The sequence below is a fragment of the Pomacea canaliculata genome, linkage group LG12 (genome assembly GCF_003073045.1).
Source record: "Pomacea canaliculata isolate SZHN2017 linkage group LG12, ASM307304v1, whole genome shotgun sequence".
NCBI classification, from domain to species: Eukaryota; Metazoa; Mollusca; class Gastropoda; order Architaenioglossa; family Ampullariidae; genus Pomacea; species Pomacea canaliculata.
Window position 1 is genome coordinate 20,006,721 of NC_037601.1, and position 22,866 is coordinate 20,029,586.

The 22,866-nt window shown below is 40.3% G+C and overlaps 2 protein-coding genes across 4 annotated transcripts in view; one reads left to right on the forward strand and one right to left on the reverse strand.

Moving 5' to 3' along the window:
- Positions 1-143: 143 nt before the first annotated feature.
- LOC112553156 lies at positions 144-10,060 on the forward strand. 2 transcript variants are annotated; one of them, XM_025220189.1, is made up of 10 exons: positions 144-640; positions 1,486-1,824; positions 3,311-3,435; positions 4,882-5,053; positions 5,353-5,616; positions 6,195-6,317; positions 6,695-6,883; positions 7,174-7,257; positions 8,052-8,180; positions 8,926-10,060. In XM_025220189.1, exons 1-10 carry the CDS (start codon positions 562-564, stop codon positions 8,967-8,969), a joined length of 1,548 nt encoding a protein of 515 aa, XP_025075974.1. In that variant the 5' UTR covers positions 144-561; the 3' UTR covers positions 8,970-10,060. The 2 variants fall into 2 exon arrangements, with proteins under 2 accessions (XP_025075974.1, XP_025075973.1); XM_025220188.1 differs by having other exon boundaries at positions 147-640; positions 6,195-6,338.
- A 1,740-nt stretch (positions 10,061-11,800) lies between these two features.
- LOC112553260 (sodium-dependent noradrenaline transporter-like) overlaps positions 11,801-22,866 on the reverse strand; it is a 44,196-nt gene continuing 33,130 nt past the window's right edge. For both annotated transcript variants that reach the window (XM_025220360.1, XM_025220362.1), the window contains exons 7-16: positions 21,451-21,585; positions 20,909-21,012; positions 18,880-19,004; positions 18,339-18,451; positions 17,782-17,919; positions 16,657-16,756; positions 15,390-15,490; positions 14,966-15,145; positions 13,906-13,980; positions 11,801-13,084 (exon numbers count right to left, since the gene is read on the reverse strand). In XM_025220360.1, the coding sequence (XP_025076145.1) occupies positions 13,061-13,084; positions 13,906-13,980; positions 14,966-15,145; positions 15,390-15,490; positions 16,657-16,756; positions 17,782-17,919; positions 18,339-18,451; positions 18,880-19,004; positions 20,909-21,012; positions 21,451-21,585 (1,095 nt within the window). In that variant the 3' untranslated portion in view covers positions 11,801-13,060. The remainder of the gene's footprint in view (positions 13,085-13,905; positions 13,981-14,965; positions 15,146-15,389; positions 15,491-16,656; positions 16,757-17,781; positions 17,920-18,338; positions 18,452-18,879; positions 19,005-20,908; positions 21,013-21,450; positions 21,586-22,866) is intronic.

Consider the following 22,866-nt stretch of genomic DNA (forward strand, 5'->3'; position numbering starts at 1 on the left):
TGTATCTGCACAACAACAACAACAACAACAACAACAACAACAACAACAACAATCCCGCTCCCCTCTCCCCCTCTAAATCACCTACAACATCACCCCACCCTCTTTCCTGCTCTGCTCTGCTTTCCGATCTCTTGTTGCATGTGGTGTCACGCTAGGTGAACTTCCTTGTACTCCCGTGTACTCCCGTGTATCAGGTGTGCACCAACCAAACGCTGGGACTTTGTCGACAGTTTTTACGTGCGTTCATTCTAGTGCGGACAGGTGGGAAGACAAAGAGAAAACAGGAGAACATCGATTTCACTCATCGATCGAATTCGAAGTTTTTGGTCTTTTTCCGACGACATCAATCAAGTTTTTAAAACTAAACATTTTCGGACTATGAAGGAGACGCGTATGAAATAAAAGATCCAGGAAGTGAGTGGCTAATGACAATGCCCTGCAGCTACAATACCGAGAACAATAATGACTAGAAGGAGCAGACTTTGTACACCTCGGTGCTTTCTGACAGCAAAATAAAATTTATATCTGCCGCTGTGGACAGCTCAACGGATTTACGACATCATGGCGGAAAGAACAACTCTGTTCGGGGCTCGTGCTGGTCGTCTGCTGTACACTGTGGCATGTACCTTTACTATTGTAGGTATGAATATACTTTTGTTTCCACTCTTTACTAGCTGCAAGAAAAATGCCTGGGTAGATATTAAGAGTGTATTATTGTTTCTCCCACTAGTCTTACAAACACCCAGTAACTCACAGAGTGTATCTAGCTCCTTATCGCACCATAATATATGGTACAATACGGGTGGAGGTGCACATGTGCGCCCCTCCCGCGCTTTCACATCTTGAAAGCCTCTGTGTGCGTGTGTTTTTCTCGAAATATATATCAATATGTATTCGTATTTGTATGTATTTACAGTAGTACCTCTACATACGAAATTAATCCGTTCCCCAACCAAGCTGGCATGTAAACAAACAAAAACAACAAAGAAAAATCCCCAAAGAAAACTACTTTATTCACCACTTGTTTTTGCTTGTTTTGGCTCACTCTCACCTTCTGTAGTATCAGAACAAGAGCTGACAAGCGCCTTACGCTACATATTAATGACACGAGCTCGTATATCGAATTTCCGCTCGTAAGTAAGAACAAATGTTTCACGAATTTTTAGCTCATATCTCGATTTACTCGTATATTGCTTCGCTCGTATGTAGAGGTCTTACTGTGTGTATATATATATAACTATTTATATTTACGTTTTTCTATATGCATTAAAATATAAAAGTGTGAGAGGCACTCTCTCAAGCTTTATAAGTCTGATAATCAGTGCCCCTCTTATTTTCATATTTCAGTCATATGTATCCAGAGACCTAAGGAAAAATATTTTACCCTTTTTGCACTGCATTTCAAATAAAAGTGTGTTAATTTTTTTACTAAGTTTATTGTGTTCTGAAATGACAAGACACAAAATTATCTCCATTCTTTCAAAGGTATGACTGCAGCATCTCTAGACTGCTCCTCTGTTTCCGGAGTCAGAGCTAACTTCGCTAGCAACACTTTCGTGTGTTTAACTGATGTTCCTGGCGTTTTCCTCTGGACACTGACAAGGTCTGTCAACGACACTGTAATTCTCGGAGAATGTTCTTCTAACTGTGAAATAACAGACAGTTCTTTAAACAGCAGCTTGTCCTTAACAGCAAATAACATCAGCAGTCAGCTGGTAATCGACACCACTGTGCCCGACATTCAGTTCGTCGATTTTTTCAATGGCAGCATCATTGCATGCAGACGAGGAAGTGAAGAAAGAAATTGGACGACAGATTATGTTCGTAAGTACTTTTTGTATCAGTCTTGAGGTTCAAGCTCTTAACCCATCCCGACAATGACAATGACAATGACAATGACAATGACCAACTTTAGTTGTCCCAGTAGGCAATTTGAACATGGGAAGGTGTTGTAGTCACAAAGTAAAAGTTATGAATAAAAATAAGAAAGAAAGGATGTCAAACATCGTTGGCGTGATATTTTTCGTATATACGGGTGTGGTCGGAGCCGTTGCGGAAATCCTCAGCGTCAAAGTTGTAAGTACATTTGTAACTACGGGTTGTAGATGACATCGACCTGATAGCAGGCACCAACAGAGAACTTCAAAAGCTTACCAACAGACTGACAGACTATTCGAACGCGTAGTAAATGGAGACCAGCACTGATAAGAGCAAAGTCGTGGTCATTGACAACGGCAAAGCAAATATCGACATAAACAGTAGGGCTAGAAGAGGTAAACTGCTTTGAGTACTTGGGACCACCCTTTTCAAAGATGGCAGTTTAACGACAGATGTCCTTAACAATAGCTATGCTGGATAGGGGCTGGCACAGCCACAACACCATATTTACTACAGAGTACAATCTGTACAAAGACTCATTAAAACTTAAAAATTATCAAGAGTGAACGAAAAACTGCAATACAGATGTAAGTATAATGTAGGACATGCTGGAGGGGAAATGAGAAGAATCAACAGGCATATCTAAAAATATGACAAAATAATAAAGTCTCGGAAGAAATTCCAGGTAGAATTTTAAAAGTTTTTTTTTCTGGAACAGACTGGAATACTTGGTAGAAATAATTATCAGCGAAGTATATACCTTTATTTATAGCTGGTACATTTGGCTGTCAGTGTGTTTGGAGGTAAACTCGTTGGGCAAACAGACGTCGCCATCAATGGTCAGGACGCTAAAGAGGTTTTAAACGAGGGCAGATAGATAAGATATAAAAAGAGAGCTAGAGACAAGGGCCCTCCACCCCATTTTGCAGTAATAAGAGTCATCAGTTTTGCAAACCTTCACCTCTTACTTAAGTGTTTTATCAGTTTCAACAGATCCAGGTAGTTCTGAACGGGAAGAAGAAGTCGAAGGTCATGCTGCATTGATGAAAAGATTCAGGGATCGGTTAAAGTGTTGGTGTCATAGTGCCACAGTAGATAATGACTTAAAACATCAAGCTCTTCGGCAGGGGTGGCGAGAAAGTTAAGGCGAGGTCCAAAGATCTTAGAAGACTGATGGAATAGAATGCTGTCATCATTCTAACTTATTGTCGTTTACGGAACGCAGTAGTGTCAACATCATCTGATGATCCTGTTCTCCTCTAGAAATTCCTTGTGATATCTTTTGATAGGTACAGTGTAGTGATCGCAACGATCAAGAAATGCAATAAATATTTTGACTGTATTATCTATAAAAAAACTAGGATCAGTTGAATAAAAATGAAAACTCTATTCACTCACCCACCCACCTTCTCACTCTTTTACTCACGTGCAGATCCTGGCGAGCTTGAATCTTGCCATGTCCAGTTCAGAACAGATTCCTGGAGAGTGTCTGGAAAGTGTGAGGTCAAGGGTCTGTCTTCCGCTCTGGGCTGCTACAAATGTTGGTGGATTTCGACGGTATGTACACAGAAAACATGTATGGAAATGCGAACAGACAAGTTGGAGTGGGGAGGGAGGGGAAGAAGTGTGTGTCGTTTTATTCACAAAGAAATTTGAAACAAAGCGAAACACCTTCACTCACTCTACTCTCTCGTCTTCATCTTTGTCATCTTCGTGCAGACGCAGACGAAACTGAAGGGTAGGTTGGGAGAGATAGCAAGATAGACAAACACATTGCTAAATAGTTAGTGCTTGTTTTGACACCTTTATCTTTCATCTGCTAAAGAACTATAAGAAGGAAGTGTATAGTTGCAAGAAGGAAGTGTATAATTGTCCTTAAGGACACCTAACATCTGACAGGCTAAACAAACAAACAAACAAACAAACAAAAAAAATTAAAATCAGGGCCTATCATGATACTATTCGGTCTTGAACCGGATGGAAACATTCCTCCGATAGGACACATACTATTACTGTTTTCATGTAAGAACGCCTTCAGGTAAAAGCAAAGATTTATGACCCCTATTGACCTGTATCTATCAACGCCAAGGGATTCGTGTGCGTGTGATTGTGTGTGAGAGCGTGCGTGTGTGTGTATAAATGCGTATGTGTGTGTATACGAGCGCGTGTATATATATATAAATGGGTTTATGTGTGTGTGTGTGTGAGGGTGTGAGTGAGAGAGAGAGAGACAAAGACCACTGAAAGGAGGGTAATCCTGGGTAATCCTGGGTTCAGATGTCTTCTCGCGAATTGCCTACTTATCTATCGAGGTTTTTCTTCAGGTACTCCCATTTATTTACCTCTCTAACAAGTTTCTATCCAAACAGGTGAATTGTTCTTATCAGATCAACCACCTAAATACTCCGAGGCTTCGTGTTCTCTAGTTCCATGGATGCATATTTTTATTTTTATTTCGTTTTTTATTTCGTAAACATCTTTCCGTCTTTACAAGCACCTACCATATTCTTTTATGAATATTCACTCTACTCTTTGTGTGAGTACTTACCTTACCCGCAGAAAGGCAACACCATGACTTCTGTTGTTCTGAGGAGCGTTATAAATCATCTGTCATGGAGGAAAGTTGTCAAGAAAACAACGAGTTTAGAAGTTAAGGTCAAGACTAGTTATTTCTTTATTCTTTTGTCAGGACTGGCAACAAATGAAGCTCAGAGTTCCTGGCACACAGTCACATAGTATTAGGATGAATGGAACTTTCTTTTCTCCGTACATAAAACAGGATCCACAAGGAATCCAGGCAGGACCACCTAATTCCTAATTACTAAGTTATTATATATTAACCATGGAAACATATTTTGTGGTAAATAAACACAAAAGAAGTGAATTTTAAAACCATAGGTTTCGAAACTGAGCTTACATTATAGTTCTGTGAAGAAGGAACAATATTGAATGGAGTTTGTCTGTGTTTATACAAATATCGTACTTCTATTTCTGTTTGTCAAGCTACAATCGTCTAGCCGAGAGGTCAGGGTGGAAGGCCAACTGCGCATGTCTGAGACAGCCACGTGTGTCCTGGACACGACCTTTCCGCCTGCCCAGGGTCGCTATAGTTACCATGTTGAGATGTATGCACAGAGTCACCTGCCAGCCTCCTTTGTAGGAACAGATGAAGTTTGTAAGTGGTGTGTGTGTGTTGATTGATAAATACTGTATATGAGGTTAATGATTTGTGTATGGAATGCAGACTAGAAGGTGGTTTGAGTCGGTGTTTTATTATTTTGCACTTGTTGAACTTCTCTCGAAAAATCCCCAAACACGTGAGAAGAATCAAAGAATTAAAGATAGACGCTCACGGACGCACAGAAAGACAAAAAGAGACTGAGTGGGAGAGGAAAAAAAAATACTGGGAGAGCGCGAGAAAAAAAGTCTTCATCATAAGGTCCGGGTTCAACTTTGAGTTATTTTCCACAACAGTGAGTCCATCGACAGCCAGGAACCTCACCCACACGTGCCCTGCCCAGGGGGTAGCCGAGGGGTCAGACCTCACGTGTCACTGCAAGGTCGTTGGGGACACTGGGAGCCCTAACGCAACAGTCCTATGGGGAGGGACAGGAAACAACTCCGATCAGCTGACTCTTCGTGACGTCACCAGGGCGGACACCGGCAGACAGTTCGAGTGTCGTCTGCTATGGAACGGCACTGTGCTAACCTCGGTGACCTATGTCCTTACCACCTTCTGTAAGCAGATAATATGTTTCATCATAATACAATAGGGATGTTTTTCGATTTTATTTTGTTTGATCTGATATAGGCATAAGGCATGCGTATGCATTTCAGATACAGTAAACCCGAAACACCTTCCAAGTATAAAACCGATGATTGTACGACATCACAAAGGCGACAAAGGCTGTTAAGGAGAAGTTTATGCATGTATGGCTATGTTACAGATGGTGTGAAGATATATGTTACAATATTTCAGTGTCTTCTATAAAATACAATAGTTAAAAAAAAACCAATAACAAACAAACCAACTAACAAACTCGTGGATGAAGAACATAAAGAAAACATTGCACTTAACACACAAACCCTTGATAAACAGAACAAATAAAGTGACACACACACACACACACACACACACACACACACACACACACACACCACACACACACACACACACACACAAATAATGCAATAATGATAAAATACACGAGTACATAATTATTTCCGTACATAGTATGGACACTACCTATACGATGCAAGATAAATGTAACACGGAATGTTAAAAGTGAAATGTAACAAATAAAATATGCCCGCAGGCTCCGAGGATGTTCAGTCCAAAGCTCAAGCACGAGCAGAAGGAATAGGAATAGGAATAGGAATCTGCCTCGCCATTGCGACTGTCGCTGCAGTCGTCTTCGCTTTCATCTTCTGGCAACGAGGAAAACTGGACGTCCTGTGCAGTAAGTCTGAAGTAGAGGTAGTGGGGTGTGTGTAGTGAGAGAACAAGTGTGAAGTGTGGTGACTTAGATGTAATGTGTGATTACTGACACCTTTGTAGTGTTATTACTTAGGTGTGAAGTGTGACATCTGGTCGAAGAATTAGACAAAAGTTGTGGTCAATGACGGCAGTTACAACAGTCCAGACTAGAGTTTGAAAAAATCTTTAAAAAATCGAAGAAACTAGTAGACTGTCAGAGGTTAGATGAACGGAAGAAAAGTAGTGTGTTGGGCTGAGCTTTGTACAGCTATTTAAAATAATGAATATTACATATCTTTCAATGCTGGCAACTCAAACTCCATTTCCCTGTTTTTCCAGGTCCCTGTCCGCTGCGCGTTGGACACTGCCTCAAAGATGCGACGGAGGCTGAGGAAGCCACGATCTCAGATGTCCAAAATAAGTCACATGACCAGACTTGCCGACAAAAGCCTGTCTCCGAACGCTTGCCAACCTCTACCTTGCGCGAAACCGTGGGTCACGAGAAGTCGGCCACGAGACGAGTCAATCGTAATCAAACGCCTTTACAATATCTGCTTGTGGCTGGCAATAATTTATTTTCTTTATGTGGTGGACTTGAAAGGCATTTATTATGTAACACTGCCTTTAGAAAGCAGGCATATTACCAGAGGGCTTATAACAACGATGGGATTTCGTGTGTGTGTGTGTCCGTGTTTGCATAAATGAGCGAGGGATTGGTGTCAGATTGAAAGAACATTAAGAACCTGCATAATGAACAACAGACATAACAACCCCAACAACCTGGGGCACTTTTTACTATCTTTGACATTTTTTTTCAGCCGGTCTGATAAGTTCCTCTCCTTCGGCCCGAGTCGCTCCTCCTGATACCACGGGCAAGAAAACCAAATCCGCCGCACCTGTGGGTAAGAATCAGTCAACAAGTTTTAAAAGAGTTATTAATTTTGGATAAAAAGGTACAGATAGTCCCCTGATAGTCACATAAAGACAGTCATATAAAAATAGGGATTTGAGACTTGAAGCCGACTGACACCGACTTTTCACAGGGTTAAACTTGTTCGTCCATAATATTTGGCCCGTTAAGAACGACCTTATAATTGATGCAAAAATCCAAAATTTATTCTATTTGGAGACACGAAACTCACCAAACCCATACACAATATCAGGAATAAGCTACAACTACATTCACCTGTGGTGTATGTTTGTACACACACAAGATGAAACGTTGATCAAACTCTCAAGGTGTTCACTAGTTTTGGGATAGAGCAGGACAAGCTTTTTGGTGAAGCACTGTCCTCCTAGCATGTGAAAGATAGTGAATATAGGTGCTAATTGTGCTGCTAATAATAATTTATCGTCGTTCTGATCACAAAAGAGAAAGATAAAAAATGTAATACCTGCTTTTTCCCATTTTGTTTGTATTAACATTGTTTATTTCTCTCTCCATTTTCTCTCTCTCTTTCTCTCTCTCTCATATTAAGAAATAAAAAGAGAGAGGATTTGTCCATAAATTTGGATTGCATACTGTAACTGATGAGCTATCAGTACAAGGTGGGGAACATATTTTTTACTCTTCCCAACCCACACAAAGCCACCTTTGTTCTTTTTTCGTTACTCATTTATTTTGTTTTCAATGTACCCAAGCGTTACATCAGCAAGTTTATTTTTTTACTGTTTTGTTGTTGTGACTACCGTGCAGGAGCATTGTACGATGCCATCGACCGCACTCAAGTCTCTACAGGTAACTCCTACGAAGCGCTTCAGGTTTCAGCCTCTACCCCATCAGGTACCACCAGCGGGAGTTTACCAGAGGAAGATCCACCCGACGGTTCGTGAAAAATCCCAACTTCTCTTTGTTCTCAATCCGGGGATAAATTTAGTTGGGTACTGGTACGGTCTTCTACGCATTGGTTGTGCATCTGTAATTATTTAACCAATCTGTCTAGCATGTTTCGTAGAAATCTGATTTCTTTTGGGTTAGGTTTTTAGGTTCCGACTTTTTCAATACTTTTCAATACATTTATATAGAACTAAATATTCTCAGTTTTTCATTCGTCCTTGTCTGCTTCGATTGAGTACGGGTTTTTTTAGGGTTTTTTTTTTCTTTACAATCGCTTATATTGGTTGTTGTCATTATTTTTCGTTAATATAAATACATTGCTAGTTCATTTGTGTATTTACCATTTCAGTGTAATCAGGTTTATGCGTTTTGTTAATAGAAAAGTTCGATGTTAATAAAACTGTGATGCAGAATGTCAGTACGTTGTCTCATCAGACCAGACTCCAGTGTTAGCAGAGAAATTCTCTTTCGAGAAGAGGTCTGAGGTTCGATGATGATGATTTACTGCTGTTTCTGTCATTGTCTCACCATCTGGTCTTTGTCATCAAATTGCTGAAAGTCCGCCATTGAACGACGTGGTTAACCGTGTACTTTAAAAGCAGGCTAGATATGCAGCACTTCTCTCTTTGAATTCTAGAAGCAAGTGTTAAAGATAAAACATTAAGATAAAAGAAAAAGACAAATCTTGTTTGGTGTTCAAGTCAGCTGATGTGCCAGCTCTGTCTGTCTACAGAAATCTATGAAGAAACCGACCAACCACTCTACGGCAACACGTAGAAGACCTTGCAAAGCTTTTCATCTGAATTCAGTTCAGCACGAGAGAGGACGACTTGTATGACCACCACAGCTTCACTGCCAACAGGAGCAGATGTCAGCTGAAGTGACAACACTCTAGAGGGAATAATCGTAGTTTATTGCATAAAAACATGCGCACACAGAACTGAGACACGAGGAAGAGAATTTCTACACTTTTATTGTAAATTAACGATAAGTACATCTGTACTGACGTATGAAAGGGGTTAGGGGAACAGTAATGCTGACAAACTGCTCTTAGTAATGTGGACAAACTATTAACATTGTTTTTTTTTATAAAGACTTACTAGAAAAGTGCGCAAAAAGTAGTTTCGTCTATCCTAATAGTGCTTTGACAACACTAAGGAGTTAACAAGACTTACACCTCTAAACATGTTTGATTGTAACCGTGCAGAGAAACAATTGTCCCAACATTGTTTTGTGTCTGAAGTTTGACACAGTCTCCACCCCATCATGGTGTAAGAAAGCTCAGGTATGGTTACAGCTAGAGGTTTCTAGGAAGAAATATTTAGTCTACCGACACAGCTAAGTGTTGCATTACTAATTAGCTCCACAACTGTCGAGGTTGCCCAAGTTGGTCCGACATTCAGTCTGAAAGTTAGCTAACACTTTAAAATGATCACGTGTCTGCATAGTAGTCAAACAAGCCAGGAATTTCCATTCTACTGTTTAAATAAAAATTTTCTAAAGTGTGTCAAATTTTACTGTTGCACAGAAAGCTTATCAAGTAGTCAAGAAAAGAAAAAAACTAACACCGGGACATGAAACATCTATCCACTGTTACTGGGGTGTCTGTCTGGCTTATAAACATTTTACACAGTTAAACATGCAGAGTGCAGTAAGTAACGGTGGTATATCGATGCAGTTCTTTCAGCAGTTATCATCACAAGGGTTAATGTGGCTGAACCGTGATGATGCGTTAAGATAAGGGATAGAATGTGAAGATGTCAATGATCTTAATACATGAGACAGTATAATGAGACAGTTTTTCTCTTAAAATATTGAAGTTTTTAAATTAAAGCAGATTTCTGACATGCCCTTGATGTCCAAAAAAAAAAAAAAACCTAAACAAAACAAAAAAGACCAGTTGTAAAACATGTTCACCGCTTTACAGTCTTGTGTAATATTGGGAATTCAAAGTGCTGGAATAACTGGATTCAAATCCAACCTCAAAGCTAATCTCTTTGAGAAATAACTTGTTTAGTCAAGAGTACTGTTCTGCTCACTTTCTTTTTCATCCATACTTAATTCATACTTTTATCATGGCGTCCTCTGTTTGCTGAGCTTATTTGACTTATTTGCGTGTTTGACTGTTGGTTTGCGTGTATCTTTATGTGCACAGCGCATTGAGCTTGTATCCACACAGGAAAATGCGCTTTAAAAAATCAACTATTTATGCTTAACTAATATATTGCCGTGTGTACAGGTAGTCCTCGACTTACGACGGGGATCCGTTCTTAACGCGGCGTCGTAAACCGAATTTCGACGTAAGTCGGATCATACGTTCATACAGTACTGTACCATAATAACAGTACAGTACTGCAAACACTTAGCCTATCCAAACACCTATCCTAACACAGTACCATACATAATTATCAATAAACATAAGTACAGTACAATATTGTGCAGTACAGTACGCTTTGTTATCACTGTCGCTTTCATAGGAGCAGATCCTGTCACGTGTTCAACGATCTTTATCCTTGATAATCGTAGCGACAGTCCAGCGACTAAGTCCTAATGACCTGCCAATTTCTGTTGCTGTTTCCCCTTCTCAGATTGCCTTATGATATCCACTTTCACCTCCATGGTGATGGCCTTCCTTTTCTTTGATGCACTGACCTCGTAAGTCGGAATGAGCGTCGTAACCACGAAAACGACGTAACTCGAGACCGTCGTAACCCGAGGACTACCTGTATATATATATATACTAGATTTAAAGAACTCGTGTGCATGTGTGTGTGAGAGAGAACATCTTGACGAGCCCATGAACGAGTTAATAATCTAACTGCAGAGGAAAAAATTAAAACACAAAAGTTGACCATTAGTCTGATATGCCTACCTTCATATATATATGTAAAACCGCTATCTTGTGTGTCCAAGAACTTACAGTACTATTCAAAGGTCTCACGCATGCACACGCTCTCTCTCTCTCTCACACACACACGTACATAATGTTTGGACATGCATGTGGATGAGACTGAAAGAAAGGTGGGGCAGGTAGATCAAGTTCAATGAACATTCAACATTTTGACCCTATGCTCATGCTACCCTCATACCGATGAACTAATGTGTTCCCTGTATCTAATTCGTGAATATTTACGAGTGTGTTTTTATATATGCGCTAGTCGTACAGATGAACTAGTCTGTCCTTCTTGTACACTGATAGTTGAAAACCACATTCCCTGGAAGGGTAAGCAAGAGCTTCCAAAGTGTAAACAGTTAACTAGTGCTGAGTCTTTGTGTGTATACTCTACACTTTTACAGGTTAACGGAGTTGTTGGGTGTGCATACGCTGCTAAAGATACACAGAAAAAATCAGTAGTGAGTTGTGATAAAAGGACAATTTACTGCCGGTGATATCACCTACTTCACGCTGAAGCCGCTCCACTCCAAGCTCCGTTTTCCTCTTTCAATCGTTATCTCGGGTACAGTCCCAACACCCCTTCCCCCTCGTGAGAAATAAAAATGACATTAAGAGTTCAATTCGTCTTGTCTTAGATTTTTTTATGTTTGTGAGCAATCGTGTTCAGGATAAAAGATGACAGTTGTAAAGAGCAACTAAACAGAACTCTTTCTTTTTTTTTTTTTTTTTTTTTTACCATATAGTAGTTTCATTAGAAGTCAGCAGCACCCTCTATCATCTACTGCAGTAGAGAAGGATTTGTTTTTGACCTGTGGCCCCTGTGCTTGTAGCTGCTAGGTTCCAGGAACTAGTTTTCACTCCATTTCAAATTGAACAAAAGCTCTTCTAAGAGATTGATTGCTCGATTTCAAATCTGGACTTCTGGAATCTTTGTGAGAATATAAGTAGAGGGGAGACAAACAAGAGATGGAGAGTTATTGTGTGCAAAGAGCTCTGACAAGTAGAGCACGAGGAAATTTAGACCAAAAAATGCAAGGGGAAAAAAAAAACAACAAAAGTTTAGTTAAGAAGGGACAGGAGTATATGAAATTTTAAGGCGAACTAGAGTAGGTTAAATAGGATTGAAATCAACAGCATGATTAAGTAAACACATTGGAGGTGAACCAAGTATAAGTGGAGAAATATGAAGCATTAACTGGAATTCAAAATTTTGTGCGGCAAAACATCGGAAGGCTCATGAGCAATTTCATATCCAAAGCTATGTTTGGCCAAAACAAAATGACTGAATGAATATGTCTACGTGTCCGTCACACTGGTGTTGATGCTAAGCTGCAGTCAGACCGCACGATACACCACGGTTTACACCTGCGCAGCCGGAATCCCTTAAGGATGAGGTATTGGCCAGGTAGGAACAAAATCCCTGAACACAATTAGTCTTCAGCGACCAGGGGAGATTTTTCACAACACAGACAAACGGGAGGACGGGGACTCGTGTGCGACCACGTGACCACAGACGACTAATCAAATCATGACCGCTAGAAGACGTGTACAAAACTACTTGTAGACAAGTATCGCCCGTGTGATGCTAAGGTACAAAAGTGTCGGTCAGTATGACACGTGCATCTGTTTCCTCTCTTGCTTGTTACACTACAAAAATTGCAGCTTTTTCATGGTCGTCATGGAAACTAAATGTCGAAGTTTGCTCACAGTCGCTTCGGCATTCCTGGCTCAGTTATCATTGAGGTTTTGCATAAATGTTTTATTGACGGAAACATTTCATCTCCTAGGCTGCTGTCCACATGCAGCCAGGCATGTAAGGAGTCTCTCTCTCCCATTCTAACGGTCCGGATCCTCTGGGCTGCGTTCTCAACGTAGCTGATCTTGTGGACGATCTTCGCACCGGAAGTAACATTTTTGACAGAATGTGTCATCGTCCTTTGGTTCTCTTGCCCAGCGTTTCGTGGACTGAGGATCAAATGGCCAGCCAGTGCTCCCTCTGCACAAAGAACAGAAATATGTTTAAGGTCATTTATTTATCATTCTATTTGTCTGCACATACACAGTCTACAGATGACGGAAATATTAAAGACTCCCTAGTCAATAAGACCAAAATCTGTTTCTTGTATCATCCTGTTCAACTTGATAAAAATATACCGCACGAATAGTAAATAAAATGAAGAGAAAATTTTGATCAACATCGAGATGTCAGTACATCTTGCCCCTACACTGCACAATATCAAAACATCTACCTTTGAAAAGAAATGGTTCCCTTTTATATCGCCAAACACAATAAATAAAAGCAACAAGATAACGCAAAAAATTCTCAACAACTTAAAAAAGCAAGAAGGAATAACCTTCTCTGTAGAAAACAAATAAAAACCCGAACACAAAGATAATATAAACAGGATATAGCTGTAGGCAAACACACAGTGACTCCTGTCCTGTACGTGGCTGACGTATCCGCATGTCAATCCAAAGACGTAAGTAGTCTATGCAGACATATTAATGATGAGAAATATCGAAATAATTACGACGACGATTCCACAATCCGATGTCGAGTCTCTCACGTCACTATCTGCCAATAAATGGTGAGGGCTAAATGGAAAAAAAGCATGTCTTAGCTTATCTTGACATCTCGTTGATTAAAAATTGTCATTGTATTCGCGAGTTCCTTATGTATAAACAGCGCGGCCTTGACCTCTGTGTATGTTTATGATGTCAAGTCTGATAACACGTTGCTTTCGTCAATAAGCGCGAGTGTAGACGACAGGACTACGAGTGACCCTAGTACGGGGGGACGACGTTGTGGCTACGTACGTGATATCGCCGCACGTATTTCTTCTGTCGGATCTCGTCATGCTCCCATTCCGGAGATATGCACAGGGCGAGACGCTGAAACAAGAGGCAAGGAGACCTTTTAGTCTAGGTACAACATGAAGTGACATTTATTATCATAGTCTCCCTATAACCCTCTGATTTCATCATTTCCTCTTTTCAATTCCCGCATTTTCTCTCTCATATGTTCCAAAAAACGTAATTCTAGAAAATCACATATAACAATAATTACGTTTACTTTAATTTATTTCTAGTTCCTGAATAGGTTAAAATCTTTTAAGTTAAAAAAAAGTAAAAAGGTTAAACAAGGCAAATGACAGCCTCTGAGAGATAACTCGCGTTTGGCATTTTGGGAGCATTCATTATATGGTTACTTCCCTTGACTTACTTTTGCGATAAGTAGAGCATCCTTCAGAAAGAAAGATAAAAGGAAAGAATGAGAGAAAATGAAGAAAAAAGGAAAGAAAAGTCAGACTAGTGACACTGACTCTCTATTAAGTCATTTTCATTGTAAATAACGTGAAGACATCACATAACGAGTACTAAAGAAGTTCAATGAACGGAAGAAAACCATACTTCTTCCTTGATTCATTTCACTGAATATACGATGTATACAAGGTTTATGAAGTCTGCATATTCTCGTATTTTTATGTTCACTTAAACTTTCTGCAGATTAAGGGAGATGCCCGTTTGCAGGCAGTCCAATTAACTCGTCATTGAAGTAGGAACCAGAAAAGGGGAGACAACACTTCTTGTCCCCTTTGAAGCACTTCACACCCATAAGGGTCATCGTCAGGAGACGCACGTTGAATCCTGCTGCGAACAGGTATATGATAGTCTGGCTGCGAACTTTGTAGATCACTTTAGGCAATAAGTGGCTGCCTTTTGCAAAGAAAAAAAAAGAAACCTATCGTACGTGAAGAAAAACTCCGTCCACCCCATTCTACGTAACGTTCACAATTTTTAGTAACGCCATCTCCACCTTCTCAAACATCACTCTATACTTAACTCTGCCACTTCTAAGAAATGACCTACAGCTCACCTCTTTCAAGCTGCCCCGCGTGCTGAGGACCTTGTACAGGGCGTAGCCCGGAATCATCAACATGGAGGACATCGCGATGCACCAGCCGATGACGTTGGCGTAGAACGGGTAAATGTAGGTTCCGGTGGCCGTCGTGTACGCCAGGGGCACGTAGGAGATGATGCTGGAGATGACGATGATCTAGAGGTGGGCAGGAGAAGTAAACGAGGTTATAAATTATTCAAAGGTCTTTTGGTGTGCGTGGGAGATCTTTGTGTTAAAAGGACGGTGAAGTGTGAAGGATGACTTCTCTACTTTATTAGAGGAAGTGATTGTAACTTTAGTGAGCGGTACGTTTACACAACTGTCACGCACGCATGCCTGTCCAGAAGCCACAAATCCTTTATATTAAACAAAGACGGAAGAAAAACAAACTTTCACTCACTAACAATAATATGGGGCAAACAAATTTCCAGCAGATTCGCCAGTAAATGCTAGGTTTGTTTCCTGTCATCTTCTCCACGTCTTCACAAAACTGCTTGATACCTGGAAATAGCACAAACAGAAATAAACAAACGAAAGCAAGCCATTGACCGGTCACCAAAAATCAAACATCTAACTCTAGCCCCAACCCCCCAAAAACTCAAAGACAGCGACTACCTATTCGCAGCTACCTTTTATATGCTTTTGTCAGTTCACGAACCTGAATGTTTGGATGTAGCTGCAGGAGAAAAAAAAACTGAAACACGAGTGTAAGCGCGTGATGCTACTGCTCCAGCGCTTGTACCCAGGGCCACCCCCACCCACAGCTCCCATGGCCGTCTGGAGCTCATTAGGCTTCACGCACATTCCACTGGGTATTCGGGTGGGGTTCAAAATAGAAATCAAAAGGGTAGCTTCAACTTTTAACGAAGATTAGCAAAACATGGATAAAGTTACTTTTTAAATTTTTTTTTCTGGGAAAGTTTACGTTCCTTTTTGCGTCTTTCTGTCTGCTGCAGAAACAAACGCACGAACGCACGTACACGTTGTCAGGAGAAAAAAAAAACCCAACCCACCACTTCACTATCTAGCTTTCTTTCTCTAGATACAAGCCCTTAAACATCTCCTCACTTATAAAGGGTAAAACCCAGCAAAACAAATAGAATAAACACACCATAGCTTCAGGAGGGTTAGCCAGAACAATATGCCAATTAGACTTGATACGTGGATGTCGTAAATTATTTCTGATTTGTTTTGTTGTTAGCATGTGATAACAACCCTTCTGTGCACTGTAGTTTTAGCTGTGAGCACGTTGGGGTGTGCCCTAAGACTGACGCTCGTTAGCTACTATGGGGCCGTATTCACGAAGCGAAGGTAAATTATATTTGGGGTAGGGCTTATATCACGAGCGTCCTGAACAAAAGAAAATCACCGTAGGGCGTATTTTCAGGTTAGGTCTTATTTTAGGGGAAACACAGTAGATTGTGATAGTGGCACATGCAATAGAGTTTCTGAATTTTTTTTAAGGACCAGCTCCCATGGATGTCGTCATAATTGCAAATATCTTATCGGCCCTATAGTCACATTTCATTCACATCGCTTTATGATGGATGATGGTGGCGACAACAGATTTTACGTTTGTCTATGCATGGTGAGGGGTACAGGGTCTAATCTCGAGTATATCTTCGTAGTATTTTTAATATGAGAGACTAAAACGTTTCAGCACTGACCGTAGAACCAGGAGACAGCGATGACCTGACACAAGACAGTAAACAGAATAGAGGTTCCGGCAGCAAATGTATCCAGAATTGTGAACACGTAGATTCCCCCCTGAAATACAATGACACAAACGCATGTACAAAATAATTATAATTTAGGCTGAAAACAATAATACAATCACATAAATAAATTTGTATATTTTGTCATTTATCGAGAAATTTCAAGACATTCGATTCCTGATTGTTGTTTCAGTAACTGTTATATGATTGGAATTTGCCTTCGTTTAGGTACTGCAGTATATATTTTCGTGGTGAGAAGATTACTCTAAATATTTGTTATTTGAGTAAACACAAGACGACAAGCTTTAATCCATGTGCAGTCAGTGTAGAATACTTGTTCAACATTATTATAGCTGTCTCTTATATTCTCAGTTTTGACAGCTTCATGTCAACTGCCACACACCACTTTAGTAATTTTTTCAAGACAGACTCAGTATTTTCAAGAACTCATTTTTCAATGACACTGAGGAAATAAACTTGAAACCTAACTAGGAGATTACCGACTGAATATAAACAATTTATAAGTGCTATAATCATCAAAACCAGTTCTCCAAAATTCAGACTAAGATGCACATACACAAATAAAATCACATTTTTTCGACATCATTCAAACAGTATTACACGGGAAAATTTTTTAACTTTGGGGATTCCGTTGTTCCTTTACATAGTTCAGCTCGTGAGAGATTGAACTTTTTTGAAAGATTCAAATAAATTTTTTCCTCACAGCATTGTGCTACTTGTCTTCAAAATCTTGCTTTGTGCGTGTGAGTATAGGGCAGTTAAGTGATCGTATTTAGAAAAATCAAGATTTAAAAAGTACTAAATTTTAAAAGCCCACTAAGTACTCAAAACTCTTGCTGTCTACATAAAAAATAGCGCCGACATCGTCAGGACGTTTCCCGATAGACATTTACCTCACTCAGCCAAAGCAAAGAGACAGGATTGATAGACATTTACCTCAGTCATGCAGGGCAGAGAGACATTTACATCAGTAAGACAGGGTTGATAGACATTTACATCAGTAAGACAGGGTTGATAGACATTTACATCAGTAAGACAGGGTTGATAGACATTTACCTCGGTCAGGCAGGGCAGAGAGAAGAGGAAAGCAGATCCCACGACAATGAGGGTCAGGAATTCTCTGAAGTAGCGCATCTTTAACATATTCTTGAACTGGTCGTAGAGGCCGGTGAGTGGCGACTCCAACCCTCCAAACTGACAGTCAAATATGTGTAGTATGCATTAGACAGACTGTGGTTACTATTAATCAAATTTATTCATTTTGTTCACGATGTACATGTGCCATGTTCCACTCATCATCAGAAAAAGACCAAACAGCATTAAAGCAATTAAAGAGAAAGTAACAATTAAGCTTAAAGCTTTCAAAGGTAATCATACAATGAACATCATCATCTCTACCACTACCACCACTACTACCAAATACTAGCATTTTCCTCGACATTGTTCATTTTTGTATAAGAAGAGACAAGAACATTAAAAGAAATCCATATGCTGCTGGTTTGGTCAAAAATAATTTCCTTGTGTAAAAGACTTTGCTTTTCATAGCAATAAATAAAAATATCAAACAGCTAAAGAAAAAGGAGATGGAAATGAGCTCAGTGGTCGGTACTTACTGCAGAGTCAATACCAAGAGTGAGGAGCATGAAGAAGAAGATGATGGCCCAGCCTGTGGACCCCGGCAGTGTAGCGATTGCCTCTGGGTACACGTTAAACACTAGTCCTGGTCCTTTGGCGAGTACAAGAGAAAAAGTTCGAATAAACACGTGCAGACAGGCTTGCATGCTCACACACACACACATACACACACATCTTTCCTTTTGCTGTCCTCCACCCCGTTACCCTCACACTTTCTCACGGGTATCGGGTACACGTGGCCGCGCACTAGCTGTGTACTTTATTCTTCATTCCTTATCTTCCCTCTTTTTCTAGATCATTCTCACACATTCAGTCGACTTCTCTCTCCAGAAAGATAGCTAAGGTCGAAAAACACGCATAAGTAACGAGACAGAATTGAAGAGACCAAAACAGGAGTAGTAATTAGAATACAAATTAAATTAGAGTAAAACAAGTGGGTAGAGTGAATACAATAATAGAGAAGAGACATGGAGACCAGGCAAAAGCTTTCAGCGTACTGCAGACATTAAGGGGACTGACCCTCAGTGGCAACTTGGGAAATGTGCTTCTGTGTCTTGACAGACATGTAGCCCAGGTAGGAGAAGATGACAAAGCCGGCAAAGATGCTAGTGAAACTGTTGACGATCACGGTCACAATGACGTCCCTGCAACCAATCATCATCATCATCAATAATCAATCAATCATCATCATCATCATCATCATCAGCAGCAGCAGCAGCAGCAGCAGCAGCAGCAGCAGCAGCAGCAGCAGCAGCAGCAGCAAGAAATGAATAGTAATAATGTACCTATAAATGTAAAGAAAATAAAAGTACAGAGCTATCACTTTCATGATATAAATGTATATGTGGCACTTTTGCTCATTTTAGTACTTCTGTAATTTTTTTTTATAATTTCTTTATTCTAAAAGTTTTGAATGGAGCAGTCAGCCACGGACAATAATATGGTGGGCAACAAAACTCACAAGAAAGTCCAGAGACTATTGCATCAAGAAAATTGAGCGCAGTTAGCTTTTAATGTTTTCATTCACACTGAAATGATTCGTGTACAGACAACACCTCACGACTCAAACACACCTCATGAGAATTTAAAGCTCTCCCTCTTAGCCAGACTTTGGGGAATATATTTGGGTCAGTTTGTAATTACCGATAGTAAAAAGACACGCAGTGGTTCTGATATATTGTAACGTCTTTGTAGGACATCAAATACCTTCCAGAAATCGTGCATAAAGCAAACAGAATATAACTATAGTATTTCTGTGTATGTGTGTTTTCACCAGCTCCCACTTTTGATTCTCGCATCTTAAAAAAAAAGTCATCCTACCCCCGCCCCCGATCATCGAAAAGAAAGAATGAAAGAGAAAAAGTAAGAAACGATCCAAGCCTCGAGCTAAACAGACGAGACAGTTGCTACCTGCTGTCTTGTAGCCTTCATGATGCCACACAGGAATGCAGAGCTCCTCCGAGCAATCCTTCACCCTTACCCCGTTGTTTTGTCTCTCCTCTTCTCCCTCTACCCCGCCACCACTTCTACTTTCACAATTCACTCGGAGTTTCAATTATTTCTCCTTGCGTCTGTCTGGCCTAACGTAAGCAGTGTCTCAGTTGTAATCACCTGGCCCTGCCCAGACTGATGCCACAACAGATGTCAAAGGTAAATAAGTGGAAGGCGTTGTTTAAACATTGTTGTCATTGTTTTCAAGTTTCGCGGTGTTTCTCGGGTACCAGTATCGGCGAACGCGTCCTTCAAAGGCGCCAACAAAAACACGTGATTTCGCACGTGCGTGGGAGAAGTAGAAAACATACACTTGTTCTCAAAACTTGTTTCTCCCCAGAGTTGTCTCGTTCTTGACACACACACACATCCATACCCATTCACCACTCGCCTTTCTTCTCAAAACCCGCAATAGATACTTCAACTGGAAAAGGAATGGGCGTGTCTCACACAAGACAGTTTACAAAATTAACTTTTTCTGTTCTTTTCTTGCGTCTTTTCCGTGCTTAACTGAGAGGGTTTTTCTCAGAAAAAAAGAAACTAAATTTTTCGGTATGCTCGAGACATTCCTAACCTGATATCAGTTTTCGAGAAGAGAAAAGAAGAAGCAAGAAAAAAAATCCCCCCCAAAAAAGACCAAGAATGGCAAAAGACAAAACGTGTTTAGAGGTGTAAATAGCACAGACAGTTATGTTGAAATGGTAATTATTTATGTTTAAACGGTAGAGACTTATGCCTTAATGGTACGAATTTTATTCATGGTTCAAAGGTATGGTTGAACCATTTAGCCTGCTTCAAGTTTCAAGAGGACATGAAAGACTTTCTTGTTTCGGAAATACCTCTGGCTGCAACCCTCGGAGAACCTGCCCACGTGATGCACAATCATTATTATAATGACGTTCTTGTTGATGATGACGACGAAGACGACGACGATGATGATGATGATCATTATTATTCAGTGGTCAGAAAACATTCAAAATCACAAAGAGAACCAAGAAAACCGCAGAGCAAAACATCAAATAACGGAAAAGAAATTGGGTTTCGCTGAAGCACCTACTTCTGACAGTTGTTGTTAAACTTGTTGTAGCTGGCGTAGGCGATGTGAGTGCCAAACCCTGCGCCTACGGAGAAGAAAATCTGAATGGCTGCATCTATCCACACCTGAAAAAAGCCACAACAAAATTAACGCTTTTTTAGGTAATTTCAACAAGGGTATGTGAGGTTTCAAACTATTCTTTTTTTTGTGTGACACATGGAGAAGCCAATAATACGACATGTTCCTAATTTTGAGCACTTTTAAGCTTCACATCTATTTAGATTATCAGTTTTAAAGAAACACATTGCGCGACACATTTTAAACTAAATTTGTTTGAAGTAGGGTAAAACCGTTTACGGTAGACGTTCATCCCAGAAATACAGATAAAATGCATTCAATTCTATGACACGTGTCTTCATTTGAACATATTTCAACCCTCTAAAACACATTCAGACATCTAAAAGAATGTGTCGTTCTAGCAAAGTGGAACATTGGTTTAGAAAATGCTGCTGAGAAAGGGAGTGACAGGTACCAGCTCCATGAAAGACAGAGAACCAAATTACCTGAGGGTTGGTCAGCTTGGCCAGGTCTGGCGTGATGAAATACTTAATGCCCATGCCTGCCCCAGGCAGCATGACTCCCCTCACCAGTAAGATGGTCAGGATGATGTAGGGCATCGTTGCTGTCACGTAGACAATCTGTGAAGACAGCAACACCGTTACTTTTATAACAAATGTGTCCCAATGGGTGGCTCTGTTCTCATGGCGACTTAATGGTGCAGCATTCAGGGGCTAGCTGCATAACATGTTTTGAAAACTTTAAACTGTTGCTCCCATGCCACTTAAATGCACTGAGAAAACGCAATCAAAAACTGGGCTGCTGACACAAAGTCTATATTACTTTTATCTTACTTAAAACTTGTAAATATCTGTAATTCATTCATGAATAGTCCTGGGTTCCGTCAAAAGTCAGACACAATGTATTGCAGAGCTGAAGTGCTTGCGTGTGGGAGGTAGGACCTTCAGTAAAAGGTTGGGGACTCGATCGAATCCTCAAGAAGAATTAATTAATCCTTTGCTGGAAGCACCAGTAATCTGATCGGGATTGTTTGAAGGCACGCGGGGTCAGACACGCCACCACTCAGTACTACTAGAGCAACGAGGAGAGAACAGTGTTGAAAAGGCAGAATAATCTTATAGCCAGTTAAATCAAGTCTACAGGATGAAAGAAATGTTACTGACCTATGAAAAAAAAGAATCAGAGTTCAAACTATTGTAATATTACTACAAATATTAAGCATTTGATAAAGCAAGGGAAATATACACTGAGAGTTTAAGCCATTGATTCTAGATTTACCCTACAAATATAATAGGCACAACAAAAAAGGAAGTCGAGCAGATTGCTATTCAAATACTCTGTCACAAAAAACTGAAAAAAATACAAACAAAGCAAAACATCGAAAAGGGAACCAAGACTAAACTCTTGAGGTTAACCGATAACAACACTACCTTTCTCTCCTTAGGTACGGGTTAGTAACTCTAACCAAGTGATCCATTCAGCCTAAGACTTGCATTGCTGTGAGAAAACCTCTGGCACTCATTTTAGTGAGGCGCTTAACCTGAGCATCTATTCACCAGAAACTAAACCAAAGTTAATAGGCATGCACAGACGTTTCAGCAGTTTGGTCTTGTCCAAAATGAAGACGTTTAACTGCTTGAATAGCTTCGGTTGCCTCTTCCACCTGGCGCAGGTCTTCTCATCCGCCATCGGACAGTCGAAAGTTCTCCACACGTTTCCACAGCCAACGGTTTGAAAAAAAAAACAACCGCGACTCACAAACCGATGTGCATTAGAGGAAGAGGACGTGTGTATCTGACGATATCTTGGCGCATGGCGTGTGGAAGGTGGTGGTAGTGGAGGTGGTAGGGATCGTGAGTGGAGGGGGAGGAGCGTTAGCCTGCACTCTCCATCATCTTTGG